This window comes from Gymnodraco acuticeps, unplaced genomic scaffold, assembly GCF_902827175.1.
Source record: "Gymnodraco acuticeps unplaced genomic scaffold, fGymAcu1.1, whole genome shotgun sequence".
NCBI classification, from domain to species: domain Eukaryota; kingdom Metazoa; phylum Chordata; class Actinopteri; order Perciformes; family Bathydraconidae; genus Gymnodraco; species Gymnodraco acuticeps.
Genome location: NW_022989899.1, coordinates 1,830,143 through 1,844,003, shown reverse-complemented (window position 1 = coordinate 1,844,003; position 13,861 = coordinate 1,830,143). Strand labels below are relative to the sequence as shown.

At 41.2% G+C, this 13,861-nt stretch overlaps 1 protein-coding gene across 1 annotated transcript; it reads left to right on the top strand.

Annotated features, from left to right (window-relative positions):
- Positions 1 to 880: 880 nt before the first annotated feature.
- Positions 881 to 12,988, top strand: wsb1 (WD repeat and SOCS box containing 1). Its single transcript, XM_034206011.1, has 9 exons — positions 881 to 1,255; positions 2,602 to 2,770; positions 3,702 to 3,985; positions 4,527 to 4,658; positions 4,938 to 5,038; positions 7,473 to 7,645; positions 8,935 to 9,048; positions 10,044 to 10,151; positions 10,911 to 12,988. Exons 1-9 carry the CDS (start codon positions 1,213 to 1,215, stop codon positions 11,071 to 11,073), a joined length of 1,287 nt encoding a protein of 428 aa, XP_034061902.1. The 5' UTR covers positions 881 to 1,212; the 3' UTR covers positions 11,074 to 12,988.
- Positions 12,989 to 13,861: the final 873 nt, after the last annotated feature.

Here is a 13,861-nt window from a genome sequence, read left to right as displayed (position 1 = left end):
CAACCCAGAGTAGTCGGCTGAGGTTACATACCCAAAATGTCTTCTTGCTGTTATTGGTTTAAGAATGGAATGTGTAGAGCTCGATCTTGAAATGTAATTGAGACCAGCCATTAAAAACCTAAACAAATACAGTATAGTATATCCAATAAGAGGATTGGACTGAACTAGCTCGGGTTGAAAAACAAATGAAACATTTAAATTATTTTGTAAAACTGCATCTCTAAAATAACTGTTCACATTACAATAAAGAAGGTACTTCAGTGAAGTAGGCTAAATATGTTTTTGTATACAGCACGTATTCCCACAAAGATCAGCATTTTAACTTGATCTTAAATTAACACTGCAATATTGAAGGAGGTCAACTAATGTTCAACCTTAAATGTATGGATAATGGAAGGAAAATCTGTCTTAAAGTAAAAAGGTAAAACCCAGAACACATAGTTGAACATGAAACCCAATTAATAAAGAGGCTGTTATAATTAAGATAGTGTAACTTATATACATTTATTTGAAGCTATTTTTGTTTTTATTAATGATGATTAAGTTTCAAGTTTATTGTTTAAAGTGTAGCCGACTGTTTAATTTGCTGTTCTGTGTTGGATTATTTAATATGTTCAATTTAGTGCATATCTTTGGCAAAACCAAATGTATGAGATCTGTAGGAAAAATGTTATTTGCTTATGTATTAACATTTCACATAGTATGGAATTATTTATTTCTACCAAAGACCGACTGTATAAAACATAAATATAAATGACTTCCACATAAAATATGTGAAATACCACAAGGTGGCGGTAATGGTAGTACAATGAAAGAATTCCAGGGGGAGGCGTTCACAGTTTTACCATGGAAACTGTGATGACGTAGGATGTTCTACGTCACTCCTCTGAGGCTCTTGATGAACATCAGCCTGTGGTTAGAAGCCATTGTACTACCAGGGTTCGTACTGCACCCAACTCTACAGTTTCATGTTAATGGAATTTGAACCGTAAAATAAAGCAAATTATCGACAAAAGTAAAGAAAACGAGAGGTTCACAAAAAGCGAACTACGACTGATTTTTCCACCAGGGAAGTTAACGCTCGGCGAAGGGATACAACCGACATCGGAGGAGGAAGAACTGCGGTCCGCTCCCCTTGCTAATTTCCTCTATTTTTTTTTCGGCTTTACATTCCGTGCTTGGCTTTTCTCTTAGGTCTGTGCCCTTATTTAGATGGCGGCAAGCTTCCCAGACTCTGTAAACGAAAATGATATAGGTAAGTCCAACCCGTTACCGTTTAATTGTTGTTCTCAACGGTTCTTTAAAACCTTAAAAATGCAACTAACTAGCATGTGGGTGTGTAACGTAGTTAGCTCGTTTAGCTTGTGTTCAGTGGTCTTGCGTGGTGTGCAGTCTCGGGGCTTAGCATCACAGCTAGCTCTCAGTTTAGCTTTCTTCATGCCTTTTAGCGTTAGCACCGTCTCACTTAGCGAGTGCTTTGTTTAATCAATCTATGTATATAACGTTATTACATGTGACTGTTTTGTCACTGTCCACGCTTTGTTTGTTTTCAAGTACGTCAATGTTTGATTTTTGTCATGCTGGGTTCTTGGTTAAAGCGTCCCTCCCCCAATCAGTGAGTGATTCATGGTCCGACACGTAGGTCACGCTTCTTGTTAAATAATTGAAAACTAACCATTGATAGTTTCTACTTAAAATACATATGCATTTGAGTAATTGCATTATTTACGTAATTTAGCATTTTGACAATTTCCAGTGGTGTATTGGAATACCTTTTTATTTGTCCCACGGAGGGGAAAGTTGCATCGTTACAGCAAAAGTGAAGGGCAATAATGGCAACATATTAAGAGGCATACATAACATATTAAAGATATAAATGGAAATTACAAAAATACACATCCAGGTGGACAATAAAAAGCACCAGTAACAGTATTTAAAAATAATAATACATAAATGTAGCATACAATCAGAGAAGCTATGTGCATTTCTCAAGTACTGTACTTTAGTACAATTGTGAGATACTTTTACTATTTAAATGTGTTTCTTTGTACTTGTACTCCACTACAATTCAGATGTAAATAGTCACTTTGTGGATTTGGATTAATAATGTGAAATATAAATAATTCTATAGTCTAAATGCACACTGTACCCTGCAGCATACCAAGTGATTCAAGTTAGCTGCACCTTTACCAACTTTGATAAACCCATCAATAATCATAACATATGATATGTTATTCTGGAGTGGACCAATCTGCATAATGACTATTTTAACTTCGGTATTTTAAGTATATTTTGATGCCAATACCTTTGTATTTGAGAAACATTTTGAATGCATGACTTTTACTTGTGAAAGAGTATTCCTATTCTGTTGTAGTTCTACTTTTACTTAAGTACAACATCGGAGTACTTTTCCACCTCTGACCATTTCTCTTGTACAGTTTCCCCACCTGTTTTTTTTACCAATATTATGTTTGACATAGTTAGCCAATCAGATGCCTGCATCTGTGACAAGCCCTCCATGCCTCTGAGTGAAGAGGTTACTTTGGGATGTTTGGAAGTCTTTCGATGGGTGTAGCTAACGCAACAGTCTTCTTCTTCTAGGAAAGGCAAAGTTCATCGGTGAACTCCTGGTGCCTGTTGCTCCCTTCGACCAGAAGGCTGGACGCGAGACGTGGACAGTAGCCTTTGCACCTAATGGTTCCTACTTTGCCTGGTCTCAGGGGCATCGCATTGTGAGGCTCATTCCCTGGGCAAAATGTCTGAAGAACTTGTAAGTACCCTTAGAAACTGCAAATCACTCAGTTCCCCCCACTAAACAGTGTGTAGGAATCAACCTCAGGGCTTTAACAACACAGGCTGTTCAAAGAAAGCCCAACATAAACATAAACATTTTCAAATGTAATGACCTTATCTGCAGTAAGGTAAATCATTGTAATTTAGTAAACCATCAGTTTCCACTGAGACTGAACTTTGATGCCGATAGTATTATGCCAATCGCTGACCTGTTGCTTTTGCAGGCTGTGTGCAGAATTATTCTCAAACATGTATTTCTAGCACTTGATTCAGCATACTTTCATGCTCGCAACTTTTAGAGTTTGTCCTGATAGGAAAGGTTAAGAAAGATACGGAGAAGCAAAGCTCTTCCACTGCTCCTCTGCCAGGACATGTGGCTTTTATTATTGACTCCCTTTCTGCTTAATGGGCCATTTTTCTTTCCACTCAATAGGGCCTTGTGACTCTCACACTATCTGTAAAGCAAGTGCAGAACACATTTAGTCGGTCTGCTTAATCAACGCCAGCCAAACTGATGACATTTGTTTTCACTACAGCCTCGCAGCAGTGAAAAGCTCACTGAGTGTGTCTGTGCTGGAGACTAGATGGAACCGCTTCTGTTTTTAGATGTTGGTGCCTTAGGAGCTGTGTTTTGGAGTTTAGTTTCACTCCTGTGTTCCTGTTGTGATTTCACGTATTCACTTCGCTTCAAAGATCCCAAAAATACTTTTAAAAAAACTTCAGCAGCATGTCTTCTTCCAAAATGAAATTACTCTTCTTTTTTTCTTTTTTTACTCCAAATACCCTACAGCTTATTAAGCAATAAGCAACTTCATGGTGGAAACCTTTACCATATCTATTTAGTCATTCTGTTTTAAGACCAGCTGCTCATCTTGGCTGTCTCTTGTGTCCATTCTCTGTCACTGCAGTTCAATCGGCCACAATGGAGAGGCCACCAATGCCTCGAGCCCTCGCCGTTTGTCCCGTCAGAACAGCGACGGGGGCCAGGAAATCCAGCCGGCCGACGAGCCCCGCGAACACACCATCGACTGCGGTGACATCGTCTGTGGCCTGGCCTTCGGCTCGTCCGTCCCCGAGAAGCAGAGCCGCTGCGTTAACATCGAGTGGCACCGCTTCAAGTTCGGTCAGGACCAGCTGCTACTGGCAACGGGCCTCAACAATGGTCGCATCAAGATCTGGGATGTATACACTGGTGAGGAAATAGCTTCATGAGTTTGTTATCAGATCAGGTAATATTGATCTGCAGGAATGAGTTCCAAAACCCTGGAGTGAGTTAACATTTTAGCACTTTTGGTCAATGTTTTGTTAGCGTGTTTTGTTAGCTTCCTGTCATAAGGTGTCTGGTTAAGACAAGCTTAAGAGATTTTCACGCTTTGTTTTATGACATCAAATAGGTCAGTAAACGCCCCACTCGTTAATTGTCTGAAGCTCTTATGTGTCTTTAAAACAGCACTAGGTAAGCAGCTAAATGAGACTACGTAACCTCATCGAATCACCTTTAGCTTAGTGGTGTTTACAATAAGTCATGTGACTGTGATGTAGTTTGTGTATAGCATTATCAGGTTCATTCTTTACTTACACTTTTTAAGGCGCATTACCAGAACAGGAGTTCTTGCTGCTTCTTCTTTTAAACATTTGGTTTCTGTCTTTTTGTGTTGCTTGAGTGAGGGGCAGCTTTACTTCACTGTGGATGAGCTGTTCATGATTTCTCTGTTTCCTTTGTCTCTTTGCAGGAAAGCTCTTGCTGAATCTGATGGATCATACTGAATTAGTGCGAGACTTGACCTTTGCTCCCGATGGCAGTCTCATGTTGGTGTCTGCCTCCAGAGATAAGACCCTCCGCGTGTGGGACCTCAAAGATGATGGTATGTTTCTTTTAGAGGTGAATTAGATCTGTACCCTTTAAATGTCAAATGGTGCCCCATAATCCCTTTGCAATGCACTTAAAAGTAATTGACTCATTATGTGGCCATCCTGCTAGCTAAATGAAACAAAATCAAATGTAAAAGGATTACATTCGTCTCAGCAGGCTTAAACTCCCAGGCTCAGATAAAAAGTTACAATCGCTATAGAAAATATTTGTGTTTGACAGTGAAGGACTCAGTGTCCTGCTCCTGCCTGAGATAATGTTGTTTGTTTCCTAGGTAACATGGTGAAGGTTCTGCGGGGGCATCAGAACTGGGTGTACTGCAGCGCCTTCTCCCCTGACTCCTCCATCCTGTGCTCAGTGGGTGCAGGCAAAGCAGTAAGTACACAAGTTCCTCTTTACTTATTTTGATGTCATTGATAGCCAATCAACTTACAAATGCCCCACCCACCCATTCCCTCCTAAGAACAAACTGCTCAGTGTCATGATAAGTTGTGCCTTCTGTTTGGTTTTGTTTGCAGTGCAAAAAACATGCTTTTGGTGTTCTGAAGTTTGCATGCCCAGCAGACCACTGTTTCACTCTTGTTATTTAGCTAAATTATAGTGTGAACATGTATGGTAAACTCTTTACATTTTATAATTCAGCTACAGCTGAAATAGGTCTGCACAATGAATAGAAATATTATCGGTATAATGATGTCTATTAGTGCATTATCCAGATGGCAGTAAGCGCAATATTTGGTTAAAATGTAATATTGAGAAAAATGTAATTTAAGTATTGCGTAATCAAAAATCCATTGTTTGGTTCAGGGCATTCAAATACAAATTAAATCATGATCATTTACATTTCTGTTCAATGCTAATGTAAAAAAAGTTTAAAAAAAATTCAGGGCCTGTAATATATCGGAATTGTAACATTGAGCAAAAATATTATTTATTATTATTTATTCAGTTCTAGTATTTCTGTTGAAGTGGGGGGAACCAAACAACATTTTCAAATCATTACGTAAGGGAATCTTCAAATATATAATGGCAGCTTTGAGACACTTGTGACCTCATGTTAAACCCTGCATACGATCCAAGGGTCAGATTTAAAATTCATTACATTTTGAATATATCTTCCATATTTCATCAGCACTTACCTCAGACATGTTTCTGGATATTGATCCTGTAGACCGGTTCCCCCCCGCCCATCAGTTGACTTTATGCACTGTTGCAGCTCTAGATCAATGTGCTCATGGTTGTTATTGGTGGTAGTAGCTCTGTTAGGCTGTGTGTGTCCCTACAGTGTGTGTCTTGCTCTCCCTGTCACAGGTGGTGGCAGAGCTCAGTGTGTGATTGGTTTTGAAGGGAGCGCCGCGCTGACATTTTGAGCAGCCGGTGTAAACCGGGGACGCACAGGGCGCATTGCCCCAAGGCCAGGGGCAGCCTGGCACCACCCTGTACGTAGGTGCTGCTCCGTGTCTGTCTACCTCTGCTGTTGCAGTCCCTCTATTGATTTTTAATTTCAGTTATTAAATACTCCCTCTATCCCCCCTTCACCCCCACCTTTCTTCCTTCACCCCCCCATCCTAAGTAGCTCCATCCGTCCACTGTCTGCACACACTTCTCTTTTGTTGCTAGGAGTTCTTTAACTGTCAGTATAAGTGTTTCCCTAGTAGCATACTGTGTAGCATTGTTGTGCCGCTAATGGAAAATTCATAGAAAACAGTTTAACCAACAAGCTGCACCCCCCCCCCTTCTTTACTGTGAATGATTTGATTTGCAAATGTTACACAAACCCCTTTCTCTGATAGAAGCATGGTGCAGGTTAAGGATGCACTGTCTTACAAATTGCATAAGAGCTAAGCTGTTATTGAGAAAACATTCGACAAATTGGCCAGTAGTGTTTCCATCAGCGGTTCTCCTGGGGCTTTTGTCTGCTTCAATAAAAAGTATGACAGCTCTTGGCAGCAACAGTGGAACAAATTTAACTGCAGTACTCCATCAGTTCACTTGTGATGAAAACGCAGCTTAGAAATGTAACACAGAAAATAATGCTAATGTTGCTAATGCTAACTGTAACTTAAATGAGAACACTAGCTAGTCGAGAAACGTAACTTTTCGTCTGCATGTGACTGTTATACGTTTTATCTAGATTATTAACTGGATTCGTTAACAAGCATCGCTTTAAAGCATTTTCGATTTTTGACGAATTAACAGTGACATGATTTTGGGGCAAAAATATCATATTCTGACAAACTGGTTCTACAGATGATTTAGCGGGTGTGTGCATATGTGTTTTTGCCAGAGGTATCAACCCTTTGGCCATAAAATATTCTTTTCTCTTGCAGTATCTGTCTCTTCATAGGCTTCTGCCGGAGCTGCGAGCCTATTGTAAACACAGTGAACTAAAACTCTGAAAGGGGAAACCAGTGGAGTAACTTAATGTTACCTTAAGTTACTACTTGTTTTATTTTATTTTCTCTATTTTTTACTTGAATTTTTTGAATAATATATTAAATATGTATAAATTCAAATGATTGTGCTCTTAAAGCTATTATGTTAATGTAGGTGTAGTAGTTGTATTTTGATGTAGCCTTGCTGCTTGTGTAGCATGTGCTCTTTTGTTTTTTGGGCCTGGTTAAAGGTTGCATTACAATGACACTGAGCATAACTTGACTGTTTAATTGCTTTAATTCCTTCTGCTTGAGTTAAATTTTAAAATGCTAAATGTGTATATAGTAATGATTAAGTGTAAAGTAGCACATCTGTTCGGTCATGTCTCTCAAATCCTTGCATCGACTCTAACAATCCTCTCTTCCCGTTGCAGGTGTTCCTATGGAACATGGATAAGTTAACCCTGATCCGGAAGCTGGAGGGACACCACAATGACGTGGTGTCCTGTGAGTTCTCCCCAGATGGGGCGTTGTTGGCCACCGCCTCTTATGACACCCGTGTCATCGTATGGGACCACCACAAGGCCACCATCCTGCTGGAACTCGGGTAAGAAAATAATAGGCTACCCTGCAACGCTTTTATTACCCACCATTGCACTGGTCAGGGTGGTTTGATTCCAGTATTCTAATTGGCAACTGAACTGAAAAATGCATTTAAAAGTAATATGTGTTGGGGGGAGGGGGAATCACTTTAAAGCTGTGTTCTTTATGATACTTAAAGGTCCCATGTCATGTTTTTCCGGTTATCACCCGTCCCCTTGTGTGTTATGAAGGTTTTTCTGCATGTAAACGGTGTGCAGAGTCAAAACCCTCAAAGTACACCCTGTAGCGAGTACAACTCTAACACAGAAAATACCTCCCCAAAACGCCTCGTTGGAGAGACGTCACTGTCCATTTGATTCTTCCGGGTACGCATGAGATGCTGTTTGAGAAACCAATGTGAGTTTGGAACATTGAACAATGTAAATCTATTCTAGTAGACCTCAACAATGGAATTATGATCAGTGGAAATGGCCATGACATGGGACCTTTAAACGTTTCCTTCAGCAGGACGATGTCCACTGTTTAACTGGAGTAATGAGTGACCCGGCAGTAAAACTAAACATCTATAACTAGTTTAGGTAGTTTGAGAGCTAATTAAAATAGCTACGTGTGATATTCTAACCTGAAGTGTGTGTTTTGTTCTGTGATCATGCAGAGCTGCGTGTCGACTCGTCAGCAGCAGCTGATCTCTCTCTCCCGTCAGATTAGACTTCACTTGCGTTTATGTCCATATCGATCAGATCCAGCTAGTTCTAGCTAATGATTTGACTACCTGCTTATTAAAAGACACCTAAACAATAAGTGTCGCTATGCAACTGGGTGAGGCCACAAAGTATAGCGCAGCATTATGTATTTGTTTACATGCCCACCGGAACCCCGAGGCATTACCAACAGAGCAACGCACAATCAACCCATCCAGGAAATCTCTTTCTCCACATTAAGTGTTAGACACTAGAATTGACTATTCTTGCCCGTCACATACTCTTCTTGCCCGTCACATACTCTTCTTGCCCGTCACATACTCTTCTTGCCCGTCACATACTCTTCTTGCCCGTCACATACTCTTCTTGCCCGTCACATACTCTTCTTGCCCGTCACATAAGTGGCGCAACTGAGTAGTAAAATCCTAGGACTCATTCCCGCACCACTCCATTGCAAAACCCCCACTCTACTGAAGTGTTCAGATGTGTTATTTCTTTAGAAGTGATATGCTTATCAATTGTAAAGGGAGGTTCTGCACCAACTGTTTGACACTAATGCTGTTTCTAAGCACCTGCTCTCCTCTCTTTCCAGCCATCTTTTCCCTCCTCCATCACCCATTTTTGCCGGGGGGGCCAATGACCGCTGGGTTCGCTCTGTGAGCTTCTGCCCTGACGGCCGCCACCTCGCCAGCATCACTGATGACAGGTACGACACAGAATGAGTTAGTTACATTCACTGACCTGTTGTTTTACTTTACTTCTTTACCTCTATCTCTGTGTTTGGTTGGTTAGGGTGTTATTGCTTTCTCACTTTCCTTTAGAGGAAGATCTGATCATTTTTCGGGGAAACTTTAAAAATGTGAAGTTGTTGACTTCGGTAGAGAACATTTCATTCAGTTAACGCGGGCTGATATTTAAACAGCATGGCGCTGCAGAAAAGCTTCACTGTGTGCTTCTGCTTGTTTTTAAATCTCGCAGTGAGTCATGAGTGTTAAAGGGACGAGGGAGAAAAGAGCTACTGTATGCTGGTGTGTTTGGATAGGTCACATGACTGTCACAAGGTAGTTAATATCTGTGATGGTAGTTGGCAGATACATGTTGGGAAGAGAGGCAGGAAGAAGCTCTGGGAAGTGGCAACTGTGGAAAAAAACAGAGCTCTCCCACCGAAAGTATTTCAGGGAGGACACTGCCGGACATGGTTTATGTAGCAACAATTGAATGTAGGGAATCAGTAAATACATTTAATGAAACGTAAGATTCATCCATCAAGCAAAAAACTATTGCAAAATTGTTAGGAATCTACGGAAGGGGATTAAGACCACATGAATAAGGTGATATTTATTTTCCTCTTTTTATTCTGAGGAATAGTCCTAATTGCGGCTGAGTGGGAACAGGGCTGCCAGGCACACTGAATCTTCTCCTGGCATTTCTGATCTAAAAGGAAGGTCAAGTGAAAGTACCTCCCAGATGGGAAAACAGTCTTTCACTGGCAATACTCAAAAGTTATTTATGGAAATGTACTGCAAGCCCGTCAATGAGAGTTCATTGCACGGTCAAATCATTAAAACACAAGGAATATATATAATTCAAAGTTTATAAATATGTTTAAATTCAATTTAAATGTCAAAATATTGCTTTAACATCAAGTTTCCAGTGTTTGTACTGGAATGTGACAGCAGTGTGTTTTCTGTCTCTGCTCAGAATGGTGCGTTTCTGGAGCATCGAGGAGAAAGCCCCTCAGGCCATCGGCTCCCTCTCTAACGGCCTCTGCTGTGCCTTCTCCGCTGAAGGAAGTGTCCTTGCTACTGGGTAAGGCTCTGTCACTCCACCCTGAACACACACGTACGTCAGTCACACCTTATTGACTTCTGCAGAGGAACCAGTTTCCCGTCTTTTATCACCGCTTGCTGGCACCATGCATTCTCTGCTGTTTTTAGATTTGCTAAATTCACTGGCCCAATTCCAAACCGATCCCTACCACCTCCCACTCCATGACTAAACTGTGTGTAGTCACACACCCAGCTGAATGAGGCTCCTTTGTGGAGGGTGTAAATACAGCAGCAAGCTTCAGAACAAAATTCCCTCTCTTCGTCAGAAACAAGAACTGTCGCAACTTTCCGTAAAGATGGTTTCAAATCAGCATTGCTCCAACACGCAAAACAGCCATTTCTTTTAGGTCCAATGTTTATGAGCTTCTTGGTTATAGCAAGAGTCACTGTAAATATAATAAACCTTACAATCAAATGAACACATCATCTACTGTTTTCTAGACTAGACTTGGGTATATATAATCGTAAATTACAATGTAATCTTAAAGACCTCAAACTCCTACCATTCTACCTTATTTTGCGCCGTTGACAAGTAAATGTTTGCACTGAACTATTAGTACACGCCGTGTTTCAGGAGGGACATAAAACAGCGTAGCACATGGTCAGGTAGGGCAGGTGGTTAATCAGGACAGATGTTAGGGGGGGTAGGGGCCAGTTTTGGAATGGAGCCCAGTGTGGTTACGATGCATCAGTGCCCTGACCCTCAACCTGTTTTCCTTGTTTTTTTGTTTGTTTTTAGGACTCGTGGCGGGAGTGTGCTCTTCTGGGAGTGTCCTCGTAGCGTTGCCAGTCTGCAGCACATGTGTAGGATGTCTATCCGCCGGTTGACTACCACCCAGCAAGTGGAGACGCTGGCCATTCCTACACCGCTCCGCGACTACCTGACCTACAAAATCATTTAACCCCCACCCCTACCCAGGACCACCAGCTGACTCAACTGCACCTGTCGCTGTAGCATCATGCTTGAAAACCAACAAAATACTTCCTGGAAAACCTTTTTTCATAGAACTTTGTTGAACAAATGCAATCAGGACAGAGAGAAAGAGAGAGAGACCCCTTCCTCCCCCCACTCACAGCAGGATATCGTGTTCTGTCAATATTTATTTTCGTAAGTTCTTCAGTAGCAAGCACACATCCATACCGGTTAGGTTAACATTTTCCAGGGCCTCCTGTCCCCCGTTACATGCCTGTGTGCAGCCCCTCTTCCAGCTGCCTCAGCCAGGTTCAGTAACCCTTCAACTTGAAGGGGGCGTTGCACTTCATGCAAGTGCCGTTTGCAGGTGGGTCAGCAAAAGGGATGAGACGTGGGATTTTTTAAAAGATTCAAGATCTCAAAAGGCCAATGCTACATGTGTGAACTGTAAAGTATCTTTACATCATCGCCATGGCATAAGAAAAGAACAGCCAAGCAGTTATTGTTCCCTCCCCGAAACATTTCAGCCAGTGAATGACAAGGAACTGAAGTGGAGATATGTCTTTGAAATATCTGCATTGGCTTTGCAAATCTTGTATCGGTCGGGGCAAAGGCATCATTTCATTGGTCGGTTTACCAGAGAAGCACCATAGAAAGTTGAATTGTATTTGTTCCTTTTGATCATTGTGTTGACAGCCTTAAGGAATCTACTGTTTCTGAACCGTTCACCAACTATCATTCCATTATGATTGTTGGTGGTGGGAATGCACAGAGAAACATGTAGCAGTCAAGATAGTTCAGGCAGCAAATGGCTTCTGCTAAAGATTAACGAGGAAGGAAGGCATTCAACATGTGCTGGCCCCAGGCCTACAAGCATTGTGTTGAAGTGAGAAACCCTCAGTGTAAACATAACATTGTTTACAAAAATCTCCTCGGGGGATCTTACAATCCTGCAAGCTACCAAACCACGCTAACTGGCTGTCAACAAAACTTCTGTAAATTGCACAGAAAACATGTGTCCGACCACATGATGTAGGTGCACTCTGCCCCCAAACCTTTCTCAGTCTGGTGAGATCAATGGCAATAGTATGCTTGAATTTAAGTGTGCGTGCCCCCCCTCCCTGTTCTCAGAGTTGCGTGTGTGTATATGAAAATGTCTATAAACAAGTCTTAAGCGTTTGTTTCCCCACTTTGCCATTTATATCCATTTTTTCTTTCTCATTTTTGTTGTTCTTTGTCAACCTTATAAATGTGAAAGAGTCAACACATGGTAACACGTCTTACTGTTATAGCCCAGAGAGCTATTACATTTCCTTACAGATTGGACACAGTGGAAGTGTCACTTTATGTTGAAGTTACGATAAGACATTTAAGCGACCCTGAAATTAATTTAAACTAGGCTATCTGGTGTAAGAGCTTCATGTTCACTCTTGATAGAAATGTATTCACATGATAATCCACAATGACGCTTTTTGGAGATACAGTATTCTAGGAGTCTTCTGGTTCTTGATTGTCACTTTCACGTTGTGAGATGTGAAGAGGGCAAAGTGAGCCTTTTGTTTTTTCCTGTGTTTCTGTAGGGAGGTGGCTGCGCATCAGCCGTCAATCACTTTGGCAATACGTTCTCCGACAGTCGGTGCTAATGCCAAAGGTTTTCATTTCCACTTTGTTTTTATAGTTTCCTGCTGAAATATGGAGTGCGTCTCATGAAGGGGCTGAAGTGCTTCGTTATGTATATCCTTACCGGGGGTTGCATTACGTTACCATGGTGTTTGGAAAAACACAGTCCTGCCTCAGTGAGTTTGCAGTATGAAGCGTTAAATAAATCAAATATATATGAATGTATAAAGGTAATTTTTCTTTGTGGGTTTGTTGTTTCAATAAAAGTTTTTTTGATAAAATAATGTGTGTATCCTGAAGACCTCTACTTTGATCCTTTCCCTGGAATCCTCATACATGAGAACATGTAGCTCCTGTAAATACTGTATTCCAGGAATGAGTTAGCATTTGAGCACATCAGGGTTCCCTGGTCTGGAAGTCTTCAATTCGTTTTTGGTAATACGGTCTGTGGTAAACACAAGCAGATGAGATTTTTTTTTTGCCTTTTCCTTTACAATATCAAATGAGTTAGTAACGGTTTGTAAATTCACCATTGTTGAATGTTTGAAAATGCACATGCCTTAAAAATGGCGGTGGCTCAACAGTGTCTAAATAAGATGAGCAGATGACTAAACTCCATCACGCCAGACATGAGTCTATTTATTTTAGCTTTTGTGAACATCTGCTGCTTTTAGGTGTCGTTGGAGGTTGCTACCAAGTTATATAATAAGACTAGTTAACGTCATCACGACTAATATTAGCCACCTTAGCTTAGCGGTGATGATGTCAGGTCATGCGACCATGATGTAGTTTGTTAATAGCATAGCCCAGTGGTTCCCAACCTTTTTTCCCAAGAGGCCCCCCAAATGACTCCTGTTGGAAGTTGTTCCCCCTCCCCCCCCCCCCCCACACACACACACACACACACACACACACACACACGGGGGGGGGGGGCGCAACAGCGGTAATTAAGTTTCAAAGTCTCAAAATGCTACAACTACTGTCACAAACTGGATGAATGTGGAGTATTTTGTTAAAGGAGGATGAACGCGTAGTTAAGAAGCACTATTGGAGTGACTTTGATGGTTATTGGACTCAGGATTAATTCATTTGGATTCCTGCTGTATGAAGAAATTAAAGACGGCACAAACAATTCACAAAGTGATTAAACTGTTTAA